General features: G+C 41.5%; 1 protein-coding gene across 1 annotated transcript; it reads left to right on the forward strand.

Moving 5' to 3' along the window:
* Nucleotides 1–19: 19 nt before the first annotated feature.
* RPA1 (replication protein A1) lies at nucleotides 20–21,462 on the forward strand. Its single transcript, XM_015880648.1, has 17 exons — nucleotides 20–155; nucleotides 357–404; nucleotides 495–573; nucleotides 1,545–1,653; nucleotides 2,385–2,473; nucleotides 6,268–6,354; nucleotides 7,335–7,467; nucleotides 8,313–8,415; nucleotides 9,519–9,587; nucleotides 9,732–9,924; nucleotides 11,097–11,236; nucleotides 12,871–13,019; nucleotides 14,269–14,401; nucleotides 15,441–15,617; nucleotides 16,864–16,971; nucleotides 20,044–20,130; nucleotides 20,455–21,462. The coding sequence occupies exons 1-17, from the start codon at nucleotides 123–125 to the stop codon at nucleotides 20,560–20,562; spliced, it is 1,845 nt and encodes a 614-aa protein (XP_015736134.1). The 5' UTR covers nucleotides 20–122; the 3' UTR covers nucleotides 20,563–21,462.
* Nucleotides 21,463–22,727: the final 1,265 nt, after the last annotated feature.

Raw genomic sequence — 22,727 nt, forward strand, 5'->3', positions numbered from 1 at the left:
TGCGCGCGCGGTGTGACGTTATAGACGCGCCGGAAGGAGGAGCGAGGCTCGGGGCGGCGGGAGGATTTGGCGGCAGGAGCGGAGGAGCGCGGGGAGGAGGGAGCAGAGAACAGAGCTGAACCATGAGCGTGAGGCTGAGCGAAGGAGCCATCGCGGTGAGGGAATAGGGGCTGTGGGGAGCTGGGGTGGGGTTAGGAGTGAAGGTTGAAGGGGATCGTGAGGACTGCGTCACGTCTGGGCTCGTTGTGGGGGTGGGAAGGGAGCGAGAAGAGGCCCAGTGCTGCCCGATGGGCCTTTTCCCCTCGGTGTCAGTGCACATCGTGGGACCGTCTTCAGTCTATTCCTCTCTTTTCCAGGCTATAATGCAGGGAGAGAACATCATCAAGCCCGTGCTGCAAGTCATTGTGAGTATTGGGGTTGTTAAAAGCATCGTTGAGTGGTTTTGAAGAACTTAAGGTTGGAACCTGAAGTGACAAGCTGGTGTTTTCCCACAGAACACAAGGGCTATTGCCACAGGAAATGGGCCTCCACGGTATCGGGTGCTGATGAGCGATGGGGTGAACACTCTGTCCTGTGAGTATCAGGTGTTTGTAAGTGTGGTGTTGCCAATGGTTCAGTATATTGCTCAGGGTCCATAGCAATCAAATCAATACATAAGGAGAGTGGGCTGTGTATGGGGAGCACAGGCTCTGCCTCAAGTGTGCAGCTGCGTTGTAACGATCAGGCCATTCTATGTGTGGTTTTGTAATGCCGATTTTTAAAGTAATTTAGTTCAGTCTTCTGACGGTAGTATACGGTCATAAAAGCATATCGTTTAGACTAGATATTAGAAAGAAATTCTCTACTCTGAAGATAATGAGACACTGGTTGCCCAGAGAGGCTGTGGATGCCCCTTCCCTAGAGGTGTTCCAGGCCAGGCTGGATGGGGCTGTGAGCAACCTGGTCTAGTGGTTGGTGACCCTGACTGTAGCATGGGCGTTGGAACTGGATGGCCTTAAAGGTCCCATCCAATCCAAACCATTCTATGAATCACAGAGGTTGAAGATCATCGAGTTCAACCCACCTCCTAAAGCAGTTTCATGACAATAGCTTGAACAGGAAAATGTCCAAGTGGGTCTTGAGTATCTCCAGATGAGGCTACTGCACCAGCTCCCTGGGTATCCTGTCCCATTACTCTGGCACCCTCACAGTTCTTTTGCATGGTTTTTATGGAACTTCCTGTGTTCCTGTCCAGTTTTTGCCTGTTGTCCCTTGTCCTGTTGCCGCACACCACTACAGAGCCTGGCCCCATCCAGATAGCTCCCACACCTTCAATATATATGAACACTGATTAGAACGGTCATTAGAAGTTTGGGGAATAAATACAACATAATTTATGTTCAGGGTTGCAACTTATTAGCTGTTACACTGTTTTCTATGTGCTAATTTAACTGAGCCAGTTGTAGATCTAATGTAGTGCTTGTGAACTGGGAAGGAGGCCAGATGTGGCAGCCGCTTTAATACGAACATGTGTTAATGTCTTGAATGTTCTTCTGTCCCTGTAGCATTCATGCTGGCGACACAGCTGAACCCCCTTGTGGAAGAGGAACGCTTATCAGCACACAGTATTTGCCAGGTTAACAGATTCATTGTCAACAGCTTGAAAGATGGAAGGTACATGCACTTCTTTGAGTATGGTTCTACACAAAGGCAGCTGTGCTAGTGGATGCTCTGTCCTGTGGGACTAAGTGAAGGCCAAATCTTTTTGATTAGGCATTTCTGGAAGTAATAAGTGAAGGAAGGAAAGCACACAGTGTAAGCAATTGCAGAAAGTCACTCAGTAATTGAAGGCCTCCAGGTGGAATACTCTAAATTGTTCTGCTTCATTTCTATTCACTTAAAAGTACCTGCTGTGGAAAAGAAGCAGGGAAGGTTGTGTTGTGTGAAATCTTTGATCTTTTGTGGGACTTTGAGAGAAGTGAGGGACGTAAAGCAAGAAGTGATCTGAGAGAAATGATGTTTGTGTGGGAGAACACGATCTGAACTTCTGCATCTGTTTCCTTGTTTTTGTGTAGGAAATACAACTTCTTTTTGAGGCAGAGTGGATTCTCTTAAGAAATTTGGCATGGTTTTAATGCTTTTAAAACGCTATTGTTTCAAGGCATTTCTGTGTGCCTGTTCAGCCTGCTGTCAGTGTCCTTGGTGAAATGTGATACTTTTTCAAGTCTACTTGTACAACATGAGAAGGTTAAGTTGATAGTGCAGAGCTTTTGTTTTCCACGTTCCCTTGTACAAAGAATCAGCCCCTAGTGGCTGGTTCTCATATCTGCACGAGAAGGATTCTCGGAGCCTGATAGACTTATAGAGGGAGCGTGTCTTTATTACTGTCTATATTGTGTTTGTAGGAGAGTGGTTATACTGATGGATTTAGATGTTCTGAAAACTGCTGATATGGTTGGTGGGACTGTTGGCAATCCAGTGCCGTACAACGAAGGTGAGTATCCTCTATAAACAGAAACCTCTTGTGTGCAGGCTGCCTGTTATCACACTCTTTCAGCTATCTGTTTCTTTCTTCTCATTTAAAAAGAAGCAGTCAAGCATGTGCAACTCCCTTATGCTTGGAACAGAAATGTCCTCATCTTGAAAATCCTTACTGTCTGTGTGACACAAAGTAGGGTTTGTTCATATTTTCATAAGCTCAGCATCTTGGCTGAAGCTTCCATCACTGAGGGGTATTGAGAAGTGTCTGTGCTTTGTGTTAGCATTGACAGGTTTGTATTATGTGTTAGTGGTCTTTATGTAGAGATCCAGCGAGTGCGTGAAAGCTGTTCTGTATCTCTTTAGAGTGAGTAACCAAGGAAGGTAGGATTTCTTCTATCTGGAAAGAAAATGTAGGGAGGAAGATGTAATAATGATCTATAAAACTGTGAGATGGCACAGAGGGGATGAGTAAAGAATGATGAATCTTTCTTTTCTAAATCCATCTGATACTCTTTTAGTTCTCATATGATCAACTAACAGCTCTAAAACAAAGGCTGTACTGCACCTCTCAGACAGCACATAGCTGAATTATAGAACATGTTGCTACGTGAGGTAGGTGCCAAAAACTGGCGCAGGTTCAAACAGCAATTACGTGCCAAAAAAATAATAATAACCCATTAAAGGCCATTAAATGTAACAATGCATCCTCAGCATGAATGGAAGCACTGAAACTGAAATTGCCCAAAGTAGATAGGTGACTTATGGTTATGGAAACATGGCCAGCATGCAGGCTGTCCTGAGCACCTGTTCCTGCCATCTGAAAAATGTTGATGTGCTGGATGGCCCTTGGGCTGACCTGTTGTGAATTATTAGTTTGATGTTGTGTGAATAACTGCATTCTTCTATTTCATGCGCTAAATGAGTTCTCAGGCAAATGTTTTTTGATTTTTTTTTTTCCAAGATAATGTATTTTTTTTTCCCCTGAGATGTTCAGATCTACGTTCCCTTCTTGGAGTTTTTTTATTTTTCCTGACAAGAGAGAGGATAATAAAATGCTTAAAGAAAATATTTGAGCTTCTCCACTGTGTGCACACGTACAGATAATGGCTGAAATTCAACAGCAAATAGCTTTTATTTTTTTCAGGGATTATTTTTTTATGCTTGTCTTTCTCCTGGTGGAAATGAATCAATTTGCTTTTACTGTTAAGGAACCACATGGTAGTGACAGCAATTTCTGTAAGATATTTTGGACAAATGGTGGTACATAACTGCAATTCTGGTTTAAGATCTACTTTCCTAACTGAAGTAGAAATTAGACTTTGTTGCCAAGACATCTTTCTTCATCAACTTTCCTTTTTTCCTGGGGAATTAGAGATGCATTTGTTAAATGAGCCTAAAGAATCCTTTGTTCCTCTGGTAGTTACTTAGCTAATTGCTGTTTAAAAAATGTGTTGACATCTGAGATTTTATGGCTTAATCTCACAGTTGCTGTAGAGACCAGGATTTTTGGAGCACCTATTGAGCAGACTGTATTGTCTTTCTCTTGTATCACTTGCCTGTGCAATACAGGAGCACGTTTCTTGTGAACTATGGTGTTCTTGTCATATTGTTGCTTAGAAACAACAGAGTATCTTCTGTCTTATAGAACTGAGCCAAAAATGCTTCCTTAAAGAGTATAAATTCTGGTAAAATTGAAGTTATTTTGGGGCAAGTTCTGTTCTTCACTTTGACATACAAGAGTACTCAACAATGAAGGCCTCAAATATAGATGGTTAAGAGGTGCCAAATTGGCTGCAGGATATATTTCACTTTAACACCAACACAATCATACAGAATTCATACAGTGGCGGTGTTAGGCTTCATTTGGTTTTAACATTAGATAATGTTTCAGTTACAGAAGTCTTACTTTAAATACTGATCTCAAGTCTTTCCTACCCCAGAAGGACCCAGGCAGTGAGGAGATTGCTTTTGGCCACTTTGCTGTTGAGCAGTAGGTGGTTAATCTGCCTAACAAGGAAGCTGGAGATGCAATCTTCTTGATACATACCATAAAAACTTCTCAGGCAGCTTTTCATTATAGTATTGAAAATTAAGATTGAGCAGTTTAGTTCTTTGTACAAAGCTACACGGTAATGTTATTACTGTCATTAATCTCATTGAAATTGCTCTGATGTTGGACTTCATTCTTACTGTAACAATTACTTGCTACTTATGTTTAATTTCTGTCATTAATCTTTCAGTGTAGAAATGCTTGTATACTTATACATTTGCTTTTCTTCCTGCTCTTTACACCATTGCTTTTTGGTGTGTGTTCTTTCAAAGTGCATCTCCCCCTTCTTCCTCCATTTGTGATGCAGCTCAGCCCTGGGACAGAGACATAGCAAGGCCCCTCCATAACACTGTTGGGCCTACAGCTACTTCATTAGACAGGGCTGTGTAGCCAAAAGTCTTGGGTTCTATGAAGCCAATACATACAGCAGGAACGTGGTGAGGTATTTTAAGTGTTGGGTTTCCTTCACGTGCACATTGCTGTTCTTGCAACTTCTTTCCCTTTCCAGACATATTTACTCTTAAGTGTTGTCCTCTTTCTCTCGCAATGAATGTGGGGCTGAGCACTGATTCAGTCCTCTGAGTAAGTGAGGCAGCTGAAGGAGGGGGAACTCTGGTTTCTCCATCTAGTGGATTCTGCAGTAAGTGCACGTTTCTGTTTGACGTCATGCTGTTGCTAGGCAGACTCCTGTCACTGCTGCAATGACAGGAGCAGGGTGGTTTTGTGCCAATACCTTGGTCTGGATTAAAAGTAACCAGAAGGCTACCTGTGTGGAGTAAGCAGCATCAGGCTGTGCTTCTTCAGAGCAGTAGTGTTCTTCTGTGCTCATTCTTTCTTGCCATTCTGTTCTGGGATTCTCTGCTTTGTTCCTTGTGATATTTATGGGTTCAATTTCCCTACTTTTCCACTTTCCACACTGCCAGAATAGGGGGACTTTGCCTGCCCTGGCTTAGGATGTCCTTCAAATTGGTGGCTGAAGTGTTAGCTGTGTCCTAATAGACAAAGTTGTTGGGTATTTAATGATCTGGAAGCAAAATATGTTGGAAAAATAGTTGTTTCTAAATTAACTCAGTTTTCAACCTCTGGATTATTTTGTAGTGTAATGTTTTTCTACGTATGTCACACTGTACTTGTGATTTATCAACAGATAGAATCCAAGTCAAAGCCCTGTAGCCTAAAAAATACACAAGACGTACTCACTGTGGCATGCTCTGTATGCAGTATGCTGTTGTATCCCAAGAACCTCCACACCACCACCCCATCATTTCTTCATATTTTGGAAATAAAACGTAGCAAGTGTTTTCTATAACTGCAGGTTTGACTTTACCCAGAGGTTTTTTGGTCCTTTCTGAATTTCAAGGAGATCACTCTGTGGGATTTTTGTGTGTGTGTGTTTTTTTTTTTTTTAAGGGCTTGCTGTAAGATAGTAGCAGAAACTACCTGTCAGAGCAATAGAAGCCTGTAAAAACTGAGAAGTTGTCAGGGTTACTTCAGTGCTGTCCTTTTAAATAACTGTCAGCGCTGAATTCTTCTTAAGTAGAAAGCAGTTGCTTGGGGAAAGGATCTGACTGAAAGTCCTCTGTGTTAATATTGTTTAACAGATAGCTTACTGCTGCTGTGCCCTGTAACACCTGACTTTTAGCATGTTTAAAATCCTGTTTTCATGCAAACCTAATTTCCTGAAAAAGGCTGAAGGGTAGTTTTTAATTACTCTGCTCCCTACTGTCCTAAATGGTCTCTTTCAATTTGATTACCAGGGCAGGGACAGCAACGTTCTTCAGCTCCAGCAGCCAACACAGCACCCAACAAACCACAGCAACAGAATGGCAGTTTGTCAGTAGCAGGTATGAATAATCCTGGGTGAGATTTCAGCTTTCTGTTTGTGCTCAACAAAACATTAAAAAACAAACAAAAACCCCCTTTCCATAATAGTGTTGCAGAAGAAACTACATCAGACAAACCTGTAGCTTGAAGAGATGAGTTGTCTCAAGAGAGGCTACTGTCATTTGAATCTTAAAAATAAATTCTGCCTCATTTTCCTCCCCCTTATCCAAGTAAAACAAATAGGAAACAGCTCTGACAAAGCAGCATGAACTGAACATCTACTCTGATGCAATTCTGCACTCTTGAAAAGGTGCTCTGTGGGCACACGAGTCAGCTACAATTTGTAGCAGGCCAAAAGTTGTGTTGTCAGTGCTGAGCTATTGAGGCCAAACAGCTTATGTGGTGCAGGCTGTGTTTTGATCAAGATTTTAAATAGCAAGATGCTGAAAAAGGCAAGCAACATGTAGGCTTATTTTTAAAGCTATAAGGTTATCGAAGTCCAACCCTTGGTGCTGCTCTCTCCGTGGCGTTTAAGAATTATTTTGGTATTTTGAAATAGCAAAAATTTGACACTTGCTATTTTATCATCAGCTTTAAGGACAGGAAGGAAAAAGGTTCTACATTTATACATTAACAAGGTTCTGTTTAGAATGAGTAGTATTGCCTTGCATCAGGAGGAGTTTTGGTTGTGGGGTGCCATTCCTTATTGTTTGTCCAAGTGTAGATCCAAAATGTGCCATGTTTAAGACAATTTGCTGCCAAGTTGTTGTTTGCCACCTAGACTGACTCTGACCACATCTCCACCACCACCGTATGTGCTTTTAAGGTCTGAGTGAGTCTTGCTTGCAGCCTAATAAATTGATGTGACCAAGAGTAGGAGTGATTCAACAAACTTTTCTATTGTAGCACACTGAATGAGTTGATCTTAACCTGCATTTTGTCTGCTTGGCTGAAATGCTGTGTGCTTTGTTGTGTTTGTTTTATTTTCTCTTTTTGGAAGGTTCTGCTGCTCCGAAGTACCACGCTCCCTCAAACCAGTTTAATAAAGCAAGCGCTCCCAGCTCAGTGAAGACACCAGGGGGAACACAGTCCAAAGTAGTGCCCATTGCCAGCTTGAATCCATACCAATCTAAGTGAGTTGTAATGGTTTGCCAGGTATTTCTGGCTTTATCATGTATACAGGAATGTATGAATCTCTTAAATCATTCTTTATTACGTTTGGTCTTTATCTGTTAATGTAGAGGAGAGGTACAGAGGAACAGGGCAACAAAACCATAAAACCTACAGAAACAGCTGCTCAAGTTTTGGTCTTTTTGTTTCATCAACACTCTGAAAGTCTGAGATTTTTGGTGAAGTTACCCTGCTGAGCTTGATAGCTTTTTAATATTTTAGTTGAGAAGCTGTTTGACTCACCTTTTTTCCCTGAAGTGATCTTCTTTTTTGGTAAGGTAATGACAAAACATCTCAGGTAAGCTGTTCACTTTGGCTACTGTTTTGTTGAAAAGCTTGAGGATGTAATTACGTTGTGAATGACAGTTTTTTTAAGTTATGCAAACTGATTTGATTACCTAAGTTTAAATGCAAATCATATAATTGGGCTCTTGAGTTCTAGCATGGATCTTCAGAACAGGCAAGCTGTTGTATGAGAAATCTACCCTAAAAGAGTGAAAGATCTGAGGCGTGCTGCTCTGCAGAAAGATTGTTGGCTGCTGTGTCCTATTGGATGTTTTATGTTTGGCTTTGTTGTTGCTTTCTATATAACTTGCTGCCTTTAATGGTCGAGGACATTAAAATAGCAGCAGAAAGGCAGGTAGAATTGCTGAGGTGCAGTGGAAAAGTTGTGGCTTTTTAAATAGTGTCATTTCAGTTCCAAAGGTAAATTCAATCTCTTCTAAAAATAAAATAGGAAAAAAAACCCACCAAACATATATAAATAAAAGAGGACATTGAACAGCTCTTATTTCTTGCACAATTTCAGGTGGACCATTTGTGCTCGTGTTACCCAAAAAGGGCAGATCCGCACGTGGAGCAACTCCCGCGGTGAAGGGAAGCTCTTCTCTATAGAGCTGGTTGATGAGAGTGTAAGTGTTCTGTGTTGAGAAAAAGATAACATATACCAGACGCTGATGAACCCTTCATAAAGGCAGAATAGGAGAAATAAAGTGTGTTATAGAAAATGTGTTTTTTTTATTATTATGACTGAGGTTCATATTCTGTATTCATTAACTCGAACATCAGTGATCCAGTCCTTATCCAGAATGAAGTCTTAAATGTATGGCGTTGCTGATTATTTTTCATCAAAGTCTATAGCGTGTGACTCAATTTTTGCAGCTTCAAAATATGGTTGTTTAGGGAAACAGACAACCTTATACTTTGTTTGTCATCATTTCCTTTTGATTGGGAATGAGCTCTCATCCTTACTTAGATACACGGTACAAAACAAGGAGTGAAAGGAGCGTCGCCTCCAAGTTATAAGCTTTCATTTTCACGAGGAAATCAGGCTATAAATTATTGTAATACTCGGAGATTTCATCTGCGCTTTGTTTGGGGAATGGTATCTGGTTAATCCAACTAAACTTGCAGTTTGTCAAACCTCTTATCAAATTACAGCCTTCCGTCCTGAAAACAAACAAGATTCTGCAAGATTATATTTAGTATAAAATGTGAGGTTAATAATGTAACGTGTTGTCATCAGCCATTTGTTTTCTCCGCGTACTTTTAGTAGTCAAATGTAAAAACAACAAAAAAAATTAGGGGATTTATAGTTTTTATTAATTATCACTTAAAGATTTGGCATTGTTTATGAGCAGGACTTAGCTCGAGATACTCTGTGCTAACTTGTGGAGCTAGGTGATCTATTCAAACTTTTCTATCCTGTAACGTCAATTAATGCTAGTTTCAACAGTACTTGTTCAGTGCTGGCTGTGTGATAGTAATTCTGGACCTCTAGGGATGCTAATGAGACTTGAATCTGAGAATTGATGGTCAGGTGTGGAATATGTCATTCTAGCTATAACTGTAAATGTAAGGAGAGCGTTGTCTGTTTCTCAGGTTTCTGGAGCTAGCCTGGCAGCCCACGCTGTCTGTAGAACTGATGCTACTTAACACAGTTAAGGATTTCTTAATATAATTTATTTACTTATGCTGAATTTCAGTTCTGACCGCCTCTCCTGTTTTCCTGCAGGGCGAGATTAGAGCTACTGCATTCAATGATCAAGCAGACAAGTTCTTTCCTCTGATTGAACTCAACAAGGTATGGTGGTGTCGTGCTATCATGGTCTGACATGAGCTAGAAAAGAGGCACTTTAGCATGGCAAGGATTTTTAAAGGTGATCACAATCTATTTTCTCTGTCTGACTTCTGATAATATCCACTGTTTCATTGCTTTCTCCTCTAGGTATATTATTTTACCAAAGGCAATTTGAAGACTGCTAACAAGCAATATTCAGCTGTTAAGAATGATTATGAGATTACATTCACTAATGAAACTTCGGTTGTGCCCTGTGATGATGCCCAGCATCTTCCATCTGTTCAGTTTGATTTTGTATCCATCTCTGACTTGGAGAACACACCGAAAGACTCCATTGTCGGTCAGTATGAGTAGTGAAATGAGATGCTATAAGACTTCGAAACTTTTAGTATTGTGAATAGTGGGGAGGCAGTGAGCAATAGAAGGCAATCTTCTGGGCTGACTTAGCCTGTGGTGGTTGCTGTTAAAATTGCCTAAGGCATTTTTATGGTTAAGGTGTCTTTATCCTGTTCTGCGAACAGTTTATACTGATTTCTCTGCAGAATTGTGCTTCAAGCTAAAGACAGTAAACGTTACTTGTTTATTGTCTTATGATCATTGTTTTCCATGGAAAAGTGTTGAAAGCAAAGTGTCCTTGCTCAGCACGTGTGTGTTTCATACCTTCCATGGTCTTGCTTGCTTTCACTATCTAATTATCTCGGTAGTGATTTTTGGCATACTGCGTTGCATCCGAGTCCAAGTTGCATGACTGTTTTGGCTTGCTTTGTGAAGTATTGGAGGTTTGTTTTTCTGTAATTTGTTGGGCAGAGTCCTCCGGAAAAAATCAGGCTTGGGTGGGGGCGAGGGAGCTCAGGTTTCACAGGCACAAGATGCGTGTGATTCAGAGGCATTCAGCTAGGAATTTTAAAGGTAGACCCATGATGTTCAAAATAGGTTTTTATTAGGGAGCACAAAGGGCATTGCATTTGCTCTTGCTGCCAAAACATGCCAGCTTCACAGGAAATACAACGTGGTTTGGATTGGGAGGGACCTCTGGAGGTCATTTAGTTCAACCTTCAAAACTTGAAGAAGTTGCAGCTTCTGGTCTGGGGGGCTGCGGCAAGGGCACTAGCCAGGTGCTTCTTCGTGTTAGTCATTTTGGAGCCCTGTGCCTGAGAGCCTTCTGCTTAACCAGCAAGGGTATGTTTAAGCACAGCAAGAATCGGGGCTGAAGTCCTTTGGCAGAGTGTGATGGAATAAGAGATTGTGATGCCTTGATCTCTTTCTTGTGGTGAGGCTTGCATTCATGAATATCTTAATGAATTCGTCAACAAAATTAAAACACTGAAGAATTCTGTAGTGGAGCATTCCTGCCATAATACACTTAATTTCCATATCAGATTTGATTTGAATAGGGAGCTGGGATATTACAAGGTAAAAATCTGACACTAGGAATGATTTCTTCTCTTGTGGTGTTGTATTCCCCAACTGTGACCCTTGAGCAGTTCTAACTAAATTGTAACTCTTTTGCAGATGTAATTGGAATTTGTAAGAGCTATGAAGATGTCACTAAAATTGTAGTGAAAGCCAGCAATAGGGAGGTATCGAAGAGGAATGTGCATCTGATGGATACATCAGGGAAACTGGTGACAGCTACGCTATGGGGAAATGAGGTATGTGCTCTCTTACCTGTTCTTAAGCAAAGGTTTCTTTGTGTAGGGTGAAGAAACACACGCTCTTGTCATCTAAGATGGGCATAGTACTGAGACAGTCCTAGGTGTTGGAGGATCAGGGGTAGAGAGAAGGTGAAAGACTGTCTGGTTTCATTCAGGTGTGATGTTCATAACCTTTTTCTGACAGACTGCTGACATGATCTGACTAATGTGTTCTGAATAACTGCAGACATGATGTCTCAGGCACAAAGACTGTAGATAACAGGTATTTGGTTTAGAAAAGGGTATGAGTTGTGGTTTGATCATGGAAAAGCCCGATGGCTACAGATGTCTTGTTTGTGAGGAGCTTTATTCTTACGGTAGGATACTTGTTATCTGAATAAACTGCTGCTAAACTAGGGGGTTTGAAAGGCTGTATCTCAGACTAAGAGTTTAAAATGTCAGAGCTTTGGGAATGGAAAGTTTGTGTAGTTACTGTGAACTGCTCCTTTGTCTTGATAACAAACTGCTTTGTTTTCCAAGGTGTAGATACTTAGAGATTTATGTTCTGGTCTATAAAATGGGAGTCATCCTGCCAGCCTGGCAGTGGTGCCTCATGGCTAAATGATTGAGTGCCCTGATGTAGGTGGCTGAACATTGTTAACCATCTGCTGATATAAATGAAGTAAACTGAGGTTCGGTATCATGAAGTTATGAGGTTGAACGAGTTTGTTATTGGAGAGCTTACTAGTTATGAACATCTTGTGTAACTCTTGGATCAGGGGTCTGTAATTTAGAAAGTTAAATGTTTGCTTTGTTGTAGAGTAAAAGTAACATAAGTATTGAGGGGAAGTGACTTATGGCTTGTGGCTGGCACACCTAGCATTAGAGTCCATATCTCCCCAATAACTCATTGCCTTATCTGTCAAGGTGTGTGTTCTTTTTGTATCTCATGGATACAGCAAGTGCTTTTGCTAACTCCAGCTCATTTGTGGTCCATAAGCACATGATCCTTTCCTTGCTTGTTAAGTGGTGTGGTGTCCAGGAAATCTATACCTTTCATAACCTCTCTAGTGCTGAGAGATTATTTGTTAGTGTCAGACTTCAGTTGGATAACAAACTGATAGCAACTGAACAGCATTAAATCAGCTTTATGAGATTAAAAACAGAAAACGGAAAGCTGAGGAAAGTGTTTGGTCAGCATACCTATGCTTAAGCTGTAGGTGAGGAGACACGATTGTCTCAGTCAAGTCAAGTGATGTCCCATCGAGACTAATTTGATCAAATAACCCATGTTTGGAGAAACCTTCATTCCCGTAGCCCATCTCCCATTCTAAAATCCTTGTTTAAAACTCCTGATGGAGATGATTACACCCTTTTCTCCAAGCTGGTGGTGCGCAGCTGCTGCACTGATAGAGGGATTCTCCCCTTCCTCAAGAAATGGAGTGTTGGGATTATAAAGCTGTTAGCTGCATTTCCTGAACTCCCAGTGCTGCTGTCTAAAACCGTACCTCCCAAGTGCGGTAAGATGGCCTGACTTGGGTTTGGTCTGTTGCCATGATCTGTGAACTATGACTGCAAGTATACTGTAGCATACTTACTAATGCTTTCTGTTGTTTGGTTTTTGTTTTTTGTTTTGTTTTCCACACATGCAGGCTGAGAAGTTTGATGGTTCCAGACAACCCGTGATAGCCATCAAAGGAGCCCGAGTCTCTGATTTTGGTGGTAGAAGCCTGTCTGTTCTGTCATCAAGTACAGTGGTTGTCAACCCTGATAGCCCAGAGGCTTTCAAGCTCCGGGGATGGTATGACTGTGTGCTTGTGTTGACTCATTTCTCCTGCTGTGGAGTATTTGTTTTATTCTATATACTTACATTTGAGCAGTCTATAGAGCAGTGAAGAAAAGGAGCATAGGCTATGGGTTCCAGGCTTATAGAAACTTCTCTTTCTTGGAAGAGAAGTTCAATCTGAAAACCTCTAATTCCATGACAGATGCTGGAAGAAATAAGATAGGAGTATAGCTCATGCTGACCCAAAGTCTTGGAAGACTACAAGAAATCTGTTTTTTGACCAACTCTATTTTCTGATTAACAGAGAGGACGGAGTTTTGTTGCTTCCTCTGTTAATATGAATTGCGGGAACTATGTTGACTTCTTAGTGCCTATCCCTTAACAGATATTTTCAATTAACAAAATGACACTTTTATTTTTATCAGGAAAACCAAGTGACTTCTTAGTGCTTCACTGCTGCTTCTAGCGTAGGTAGTTGCTAAATTATCTGCTGTAGCTACTAAGACAGTGAGATTTGGTGTGTGTGCTAATGGGGTAAAGTCCCTACTGCATCACTTATTGTGAATCCTGGGCTCACATTCTGCCCAAATCCTTTAAACGTGCATAAAATATTTGTCGGCGTTCTCCATTATTCAGATTGAGCAGAGCTGCTTCTATACTTCAGAGGGTTGTTGAAGATGAAATTGATTGTGGGTCTTAGCTAGTGCTGTCACATTTTAATTACATTCCGTTTTTGAGTTCTGTTGGTGTTTCTCACATCACAAAAGACGCTGAATGGGATGATAGTACAACCTTTTTCAGAAAAGGAGTGCTTTCTTATTTTAACACAGGAGGCATAATTTGTTCAATGCTATTTGCTTTTCCTTTTGAAGCTGCTGCAATGATAATGGTAGCGTGTAATTTAATTTTAATTATGGAAATATCTTGATGCCCTTAAATCTTGTTATCTGACTGCCTTTAAGAAGCATGCAGTGCGTGGTTTGACCACTAGCTGGCAAACAAATTGCAGTTATATAGAACAAAGCTGCCCTCCTTTTGTGGGTTTATAAAATACTATGCTAATTAAGTCAGAGTATTAACTTATTCTGAAATGCTATTTTTGTTTGCAGTATACACAAATTACTGTAATTGTTTCCTTTGCAATCATTGATTTTTAAGGAAAGAAAAAAAAAATCCTTCGTGTATTAAGTACATGAAACTAAACGTAAGCTTATGATAAGGTGGACTGCCATCCAAAAATAGCAATGCATCTTTGTGGTTCCAGGTTTGACTCTGAGGGACAGCTTCTGGAATGTGCCTCCATCTCTGATGTGAGAGGTGGGTCAGCGTCAGGGGTAGCTACCAACTGGAAAACCTTGTTTGAAGCCAAATCAGAGAGGTTGGGACAAGGAGATAAGGTAAGGCATGGCAGCTGACTGCAAGCCTTGTGTGTTTGAGGGGGGCGGGAAGGAAACCTTGGTGTTCTGCTTATTGGGAGAGTCCAGTTGTTGGGCTGTGTGCTTATTCTGTAAACAAGAAAAACCAAACAAACCAATGCACTGAATCCAAGTCCTTTGCTGATGTTGCAACATGATCCTATGTGTACGAGAGATTTCTAAGTCTTGGATAAATAGTGCCAAATAGACCACCCCAAAGATGCTAATATAAATAACACAAAGTGTTGTAGGGCAAACAGGTGCGTTTCTAGGAAGGGTTTTCAAGGCAGCCTTGCTCAATAGAAAATCTAGACCCAGGTCTGCAGTTTTCTAGCCTGGTAGCCTTCTTAGGCTTGAAATGCTTCTTGACTTGTTCCAATACGTTTTTAAAAGCATATAATTGTGGTTTTTTTCCAAAATGTTAGCACTAAGCCATTCAGGATAGAGAAAAACTTTGATCTAGATAAAGAACTTCCACAGGAAACAGCTGAATTACCAGTGCCTTTCTTGCATGTGGTTCTTAACCCCTGTTCATCTGCTGAAAGACTTGACTGTGGTCTTAAACCATTAGGGTGATGATTTTAGTGTGGTGAGTGGGTATTTTGTTCTGTGGGCTATAGTTTAATCAAACACTTATCTGTAATACTACACAGTAGGCTTTCTGGTTTTTGTACTGACTCCTAAAAGAAGCATAGGAAAGTGCAGAATCTTAATCTTGTGAAAAAAGCAGAGATTTGAACAGACACAATGGAGAAACAAATGTGCTTTATCTGAAGAAAACCTAGCAATCGGAGTTCCCTGCAATGGAAACACAGAATAATCTTGCTCTAGGGGCTTTATTTAACATAATGGAAGCCTGGAAATGATTGCGACAGGGGTTGATTTACAGTTTTCCAATAATCCATAGCTGTTAAGCTTTCTAATCCTAAATATCCAAGTATGGACGCCTTGCTTTGTAGTTAATTCAGAATTGGAAAACACTGAGTATTTTGAGGCTAATGTTGCACACTCACTCTCCTAGGCGGATTATTTTAGCTGTGTGGGCACAATAGTACATCTGCGGAAAGAGAACTGCATGTACCAGGCCTGTCCCTCTCAGGATTGCAATAAGAAAGTGATAGACCAACAGAATGGACTGTATCGTTGCGAGAAGTGCGATCGTGAATTCCCCAACTTCAAGTACCGCTTGATGCTGCTGGTAAGTGAGCTGATGAGGGCAGGCAGGGCTTCTCCCTGCTCTCCCTGGGCAGTGCAGATAGAAGTCTTTTGATGGAACAGGGTGTTAGGCTGCTGTGTTCTCCAGAGGTGCCTGTGGGTTAGAGGGTATTGAGGTGACTCGTGTCTGTACCTGGGTGAGGAATGTTTCATTGAGCTGATAAGCAGTTTGTTTTCCTAGCTCTCCAATTAAAAGCTTTTCTCTTTGCCAAAAAGTTGATGCTAGCTCAGTTGATTCTGGTTTCCAAGTGTACTATGCAGTGCAGAGTACAGATGGCCTACGCCTCTTCAGTAGTGAAGATAAACTGAAGTAAAATGGCATTTCTGGAGAGCAGTAATTGCACTTTTACAGCTGCTACCTATATTTAGTACATTTTCTTTTGTAGGTATTGTTCTGTCTCAAGCTTTAATGGAGCTTGCTTCGAAAGGCAGTGAGGATTATTATTGTGATGCCTGCTTACCCCATAAGCATTGAACCTTCTTCTGTTTTTACACTGTACATTTGTGTTGTATCTGCTTCTTAGAAATGCTGTGCCAGGTGGGCATGCAGAGAGAACTATCCCTGCAGTCTCACTAAAACACAAACTGCTTCTGAATAATTTCTAGCAGATAACTTCTAGGAATACACAAACTACTTAATGTAGCAGAGTCACTCTCCTAGAATATAAAAGGGATACTGAGGTTACAATCAAGGCCTTCGGAACAGTTTGTCTCCTATTTTTGCATTCCTAATTGTCAAAGCAGCCTCACAGATGAGGCTGGTACTTGATCTGTTTATTGCTCTGTCTTGTCCTTGAACGTTTTGATAGTTGTCTCGTAACGTAGCATCACATGTATTTATGCCCGAGTTCTAAATAAATGCAGGTCTCAATCTTGCTGGTGTCACCCTTGGTTGTTACTGTTCTGGGCTACCTGTTCATACTCATAGCTCATCAATGATAGAGGAAAAGGAGCTGAATGTCTATCGGTGCTTATTGCAGTGATCTTGTTGGCCTCTTCTTGTGACACAACATGCTGACAATATTAACGTGCTTTAAACAACTCTGACATTCTGTTGAGCTCTTTTGAAAAGCAAAATAATAAGTAATTGTCTTCCACCCTCAGTGATGGGAAGTGCACAGGGTTCTTGAGCTGTGAAACAAATACTACTTTTATCTGTTGCTCATAGAAGTCAGTGCAACTGGATGGAATTTCTTGTTCCTTGTTTTTATTATTGTTGTATTTTTTAGGTGACCATTGCAGACTCTCTAGATTACCAGTGGGTGACTTGTTTCCAGGAGTCAGCAGAATTCATTCTTGGGCAAAGCGCTACTTTCCTGGGAGAGCTGAAGGAAAAGGTCAGTCATTTACCTTATTACATTCGTAGTAAATGCTGAGAAGTGGGTCTGTGTTTTACACACCTTGCTGTTGAACAGACCTCTGAGATCCTCCTGGTAAGGAACTATTCCTGTGGTGTTGAACCAGAGCACAATTTGGGCAAGATGCAGTTTGCTTGTGGAGAACCAGTGCTAATGCAGCTGGGAGCACGGTCTCATCCCTGTGTGCATACCTGCTGTACTCGTAACCCAGTCCAAGGGCATTGGGTTGTGTTCATGTTGCTGTAGTAGAAATCACTAGCATTATTAAAACAAATACAAAAGGCTCATGTGAAAGAAAGGGATTTTCTGGCAAGAAAAGGGATTTATCTGAGAAGAAGTTGATATTGCTCATGGTCTGAGCTGATAGGCCAATTCAGAGGTCCAGTGGCCAAAGGCTTTCTCCAGATGTTGGACTTCAAAATCATTTATGAGTTCACAAATCATCACTTCTCTCTATTCTGAAGTTCTTGGCAGGGACTTGTTTACTCTTCTCAGGATTATTTTCCACGGGCCATCTGCCTGGAGAACAGAGATTTGCCTGGTTTCCCCCATCGTTTGCTCCCACAATCAGTCTGTCTACCTCTGAGCTCTTTTGGCTGTTAGACTGAAGATCAGCCTGTCCCTGTCACCTGGACCTTGAGAGACAGCTGTCTTCCTGTCCCTAGAACTACAGGCTTCAGAGGGCTGACAGCTGTAACACACTGACTGCAGTAGAAAGGACAGGCTGTTTTATTGTACCTAGATTGGAAAGATCTGCACAATACTGTTCAAGGCATGAATGCGAGCAGCGCTATCCCTCATGCGTTCCAAAAAATTGTTTACAAAACCAAAAAGCTCCGGAACACTTTGTATGTATCTTTGTAAGTAGGCAGGAAGCTTTTTGGACTTGCGTGTCAGGCCATTTCTGAAGGCTCTTTTTGCACCATGTATTACCAGAAACTTTGAGGGCAGTACAAAAAACCATGACTTTTAAAATAGGTCATTTGCAGAGATGCTTAAGTAATCTTTCTTTGGCAGATTAGAATGGTTTTTAACATGGCTGTAAGCCATTAAATGCTAACAGACAGTATTTTCTTTGCTCTGTCTCTGTGCTTCTCTGCCATGTTTTCCTTTCTTCCCACCAAAATAATCTTCTCTTTCTTTTAGTTGACTACTACACAGTATCTGTGGGGCTTTGTTTTATATTTTTTAATACTGTGGAAAATGCATTATGTGACATAGACAATTTGTATTGTCTATGAATGCTGCTGCGCTCCCACGCTGAGCCTATAGTATGGCTGGTATGAGGGCTCCACAGTTGTTCCAGTTGGTGGTTAGCCCATTGCTTGGCTCTGGGATCCCAGGAGGTTGTAATCCTGGTGGTCCTGAGCCATTTCTGTAAAGCAGGACTAGCTTTCCCATAACCTCACGCTTTTACTCTTTATGGTGAGTGATGCAAAGCTTGTGGTCTGTATGCTACAAGTTTTTGCGGCATCCTGCAGGCTGGACACCTCTGTTCTGTAGGAAGATGTATTCCTAGGGCATTCTAATTAGGTGTGCCTGCACTTCTCAATTTCCATTTTCAGACATTATTATCTTGTCAATATTGTCTTAGTTCAGTCATGCTTAATCTCTGCTAGAGTTCAAACAAAATTTCTTAGTCACTTTTAATGCCAAAGAGAGTGGAGGAGAGACAGCAGATCCTATGCAACCATACAAACATGTAATGTCTTTTGAAGAGCTGCCTAATGGAAACAGCCGGGGATAGAAAATGGAGCATAATATGGAACGAGCCCTTGAGCAGGAATGCTTTGTGTTCCGGGAGAAATTGTTTTTGATTTGACACTTTTACGAGCTTTAAATATGGTACTTGATGTGTTTTCAGTAAGCTCATCTTAGTGGTTTTTCTCTGAAGACCTCATCCAGTGCCCTGTGAAGTCAGTGGAAATCTTTCTGCTGCTTATAGTGTGTATTGAGTCCACGTACAGCCAGGGACTGTGTGAAGCATGTGCGTGCCAAGTCTTTCATCTCCTCCTCTACCACACTTGTTAGTCTAAAAACTAACGTGGGGTAGCAGTGACTGCGATGCTAGCAGCATTTTCCACTCACTAATGGTTGGTATAGCTTGTGGCAGAGGTAGAAGCGGAAGCCAAATCCTTGATAAAATGTCCTTCCTTATCCTCTAATCCGTGTGATGGTCTCAGGAAAGGGTTTTCAATATTCAGGAAGGATGTGCCAAAATTTTGCAGTCTGCAGCTTGCTACTTCTGTTTGCTTTCGTTTGTTGCACTTTCTGAACCTTAGAAGAATCACAATGTGGTGCAAAATAGCACTGTGCACATTCAAACCAGCAGCTTTAACACTTGGAATGAGAGTGAAGGGGATGCTCCACCTTCTCCTGGATGCACTGATCGAGTGTGTTGGGTGGATGAATGTATGAATAATGACACGTCTGCATCTCAATGGGGCTGCAGCGTTTTTGTGGAACATCAGCAAAGATTTTAACACATTTTTACAAGAACAAACTTTCCAGTATTCAGCTCATCTGATTCTTTTCTATTGTTTTGACAAATTGTCTGCAATAAATGATGATTATGTTTAGTGCTCATATGGTAATTAGAAGTAGCTTATGTTGTAAATGTGACATGCCCTTCTAATGGCTATAAAAGATGCTCAAAACATGCATCCACTCCTCTGTAGATCATTGTTTAAGTGGGTCAGTCAAGATATGAAGGATACACACAGCCTCAATGGATAAGCAGAGAAATTGAACGACTGATAAGACAACTAACAGGGAATTAGTTAGCTCTGTTTGGCTGCAGGCTCGCTACAATTCTGCCTTATTTTGTTTAGATCTCTAACAAGTTTTTTCCACCTTGAACTGTACTTTCAAAAGCTTTAAGCTGTGATGTTGGCATGTAAAATTTGGGGGTAATTTCAGGTCTGCGTGCATGAATGAGTTGGTTCCTATATTTTGTGAACGCTAGCAAAAGATAAGCTGTTGTGAAGGGTCATAGCACTACCAGAAGCTTGAGTGTGTGCAGCTGGTATCTGTTCTTTGTCCTCCTTGCAGAACGAGCAGGCGTTTGAAGAAGTCTTTCAAAATGCAAATTTCAACACGTATGAGTTCAAGATCAGAGTAAAACTGGAGACGTACAATGTAAGTATCCTCTGCAGCGCTGCCATAAGAGATGGCTTCCTCCTCTCGTCTTTGTGGGGTGAAGTTTCAAGTGACTTACAGCAACCACTGTCAATCCTGGGCACCAGAGGAGGATCCTCTGCCTTTAAAGCCATTTCCTCTCTGGTTCCTCCAGCATGGCTGGTTCCAAATGAAAGGCAGTGTAGCTGCTCTGGGAGTTGTCTGCTCTCCCAGCTAATCCTGGTACCACGAACAGTGAGTTACCAGGGCAGAGAGGTTAGAACCAAATGCCTCGGGCACTGAGTATTCTTTCTGCATGCTATTTTTTTTTCTTTCCTTTCACAGGATGAATCTCGTATTAAGGCAACAGCACTGGACGTCAAACCTGTAAACTACAGAGAATACAGCAAGAGGTTGATTGCGAGCATCAGGAGAAATGCTCAGCTAGGATGAGAAGGCTCATGCTGCTTGATCAAAGCTACAGACTTCCAGGAAAAACTCAGAGGATGTTACATTGACTTTTTCCCTGCTCTACATATGACAATTTGGCATTAGTTACACCGTGCACTGTAGCCCAGTGTAGTGGGATGAGTGATTTAATGCATTTCTCTGAAGACGTGCCCCTGCTAGCTTAAGAGTGTACCCAATGGCCATGATGCTGTAGGCTCTTGTGGTCTATTAAACTGTGACAGCACTATAGAGGATCCTCTAGACAGATTGTCAGTATCTTTAGACAAAGCATTCAGAAAATCTGAAGTAACTTTGCTTTCTTGCTATACATAAACCTGAATTACATAACCATTGTGTCGTCTTTGCGAGAAAATAGTGACAACCTTGGCACTTGGACTTGTTCTGCAGAGGATGGGAGGGAGAGTGTCGTGCAGCCTTCAGATCTGGACGAAGGAGAGCAGGTCTATTAGCACGAGTTAGTTATTTTCTGTAGAATTCAAAGGCTTTTTCTTTCCACAGGTGCCATGCAGTTAATGCTTGGAATGGCAATATGGTAGAATTATTAATCAAAGACATATCTTTTATATCTGAAGAATATCCTTCCTTCAGGGTTTAATAGACTGAGTCAGATGGGTCTGATATTAATCAAAATTGTCTCTTCTGAGGAAGGCAGATAAGCATTGACTCTCCATCCCCCAGGGAAATCTAGGCAACTACAAAGCATTGCTTTAGTTTTCACTTCAATTAATACTATAGGTTTTTGACTGATTTCAGCACGCGTTTCCTTCCTGTATGTGTTCTGTATGTATGTTCAGTTTGTTAGGTTTTATTTGTTAATCAGAACCAGGTCTTTCAATGGGGGGGGGAGCTTTGTTTGAATAAACACTGTGTAATTCCTGTGTAGTGAATTTTGCTTTCTTTGAACACCAAAGACTTCTCATTACTGGAAAGCAATTAATTAGCTTTCATAATAAGCATTCACTTGGGGGAGATGTTACCTTATTACTAACTCTAAGGTTAGACTGAAGAAAAGAGACTTCTTTGCCTGATGTTAACGGCATGGAAATGCAGTGATATTTTCACCATTTCTGTGCCTGAGAATGCTGATGAGCTGGCACTTCTGGGATTTTTATTGACGTTTACACAGCAGTCTAAAACTAACCAGGCTTTGAGATTTGTTCAGACATAGAGCTAGTACAGAAAACAGTAATTATGCTACTGGGCTTTTCAGTCAGCAGAGCATGCTAGCTCTGTGTGCTCCTAATCACATTAATTATGTGTTCCCTGGCTGCAGCTCACAGCTTGGCATTTGCTGCACAGCTCTGAGCATCCAGGCAGTGCTGCAGTGGGTCTCTGGTAGCAAAACTGGCATGTATTTATTTTGCACTGTTTCCTTGTGTGTTCATGCGGTGCCCTGATTTCCTATTTATCTTCTCAAGTCTTGATGCTTAGGAGCTGTAAATGCCACATCTACTGGTGGACACGGAGGTTGTTATCCTGGGCCCATTAATTGCACAAACAACCCCTTCTCTTTCAGAATCTGAGGATCGTGGCTGGGTCCTTCTGCTGATGCCTTGAATTTTTTATCCAAGTATCTGTTCCCTCTGACCTTGCTTATGAAGCGTTGACGAGGAAATCACCGTCTTCAGCACAGCCCCGGATTGACAAATGGTGGGTTGGCCGCGATCATCTATCTTTCCACTCTACTAACCAGTCTTTTACTTCTGCTCCTCCTTTCCACTTTGAGGGGACTGAGAGCTGTTTGTGGTAATGCACAAACATTCCCTGAGGCTGTTTCCGAGTCTCAGGCCCGTAGACACTAGGAAGGTTTACGGGGTTGGCGTGCGGCTGCTGGCTCTGCAGCTTTATGAGCCAGAGTTGCACACCTGGGGCGGCTCATTCTCCTGGGGAATGGCTGCACATCCCTCTCATTGGGTTTGAGGTGGCAGGTATTGGCGCTTATGAGCGTTGAGGTGTCTTATAGGAGGAGCTGGGTGACCTTGAGTGCTGCGAGAGAAAATCAACTTTAACAGTTGGTGTGAAAAGTCGTTTATTTGAAGGCTAATAAAAAAAAAAACAACCGAGGAACGTGCTATAAAGTGGGTGCTCATTAGTGAGTGAAGAGTTGGAGGGTTTTAATCACGCTTTAATCAGCTAGTATATGATAC

The sequence above is a fragment of the Coturnix japonica genome, chromosome 19, assembly GCF_001577835.2.
Source record: "Coturnix japonica isolate 7356 chromosome 19, Coturnix japonica 2.1, whole genome shotgun sequence".
NCBI classification, from domain to species: Eukaryota; Metazoa; Chordata; class Aves; order Galliformes; family Phasianidae; genus Coturnix; species Coturnix japonica.

Coding starts and splice junctions, on each gene's coding strand:
- RPA1 (XM_015880648.1), top strand. CDS start 123: ATGAGCGTGAGGCTGAGCGAAGGAGCCATCGCG. Junction 8,416..9,518: donor TAGAGCTGGTTGATGAGAGT/GTAAGTGTTCTG, acceptor GTTTTCCTGCAG/GGCGAGATTAGAGCTACTGC. Junction 15,618..16,863: donor AGTACCGCTTGATGCTGCTG/GTAAGTGAGCTG, acceptor TGTATTTTTTAG/GTGACCATTGCAGACTCTCT.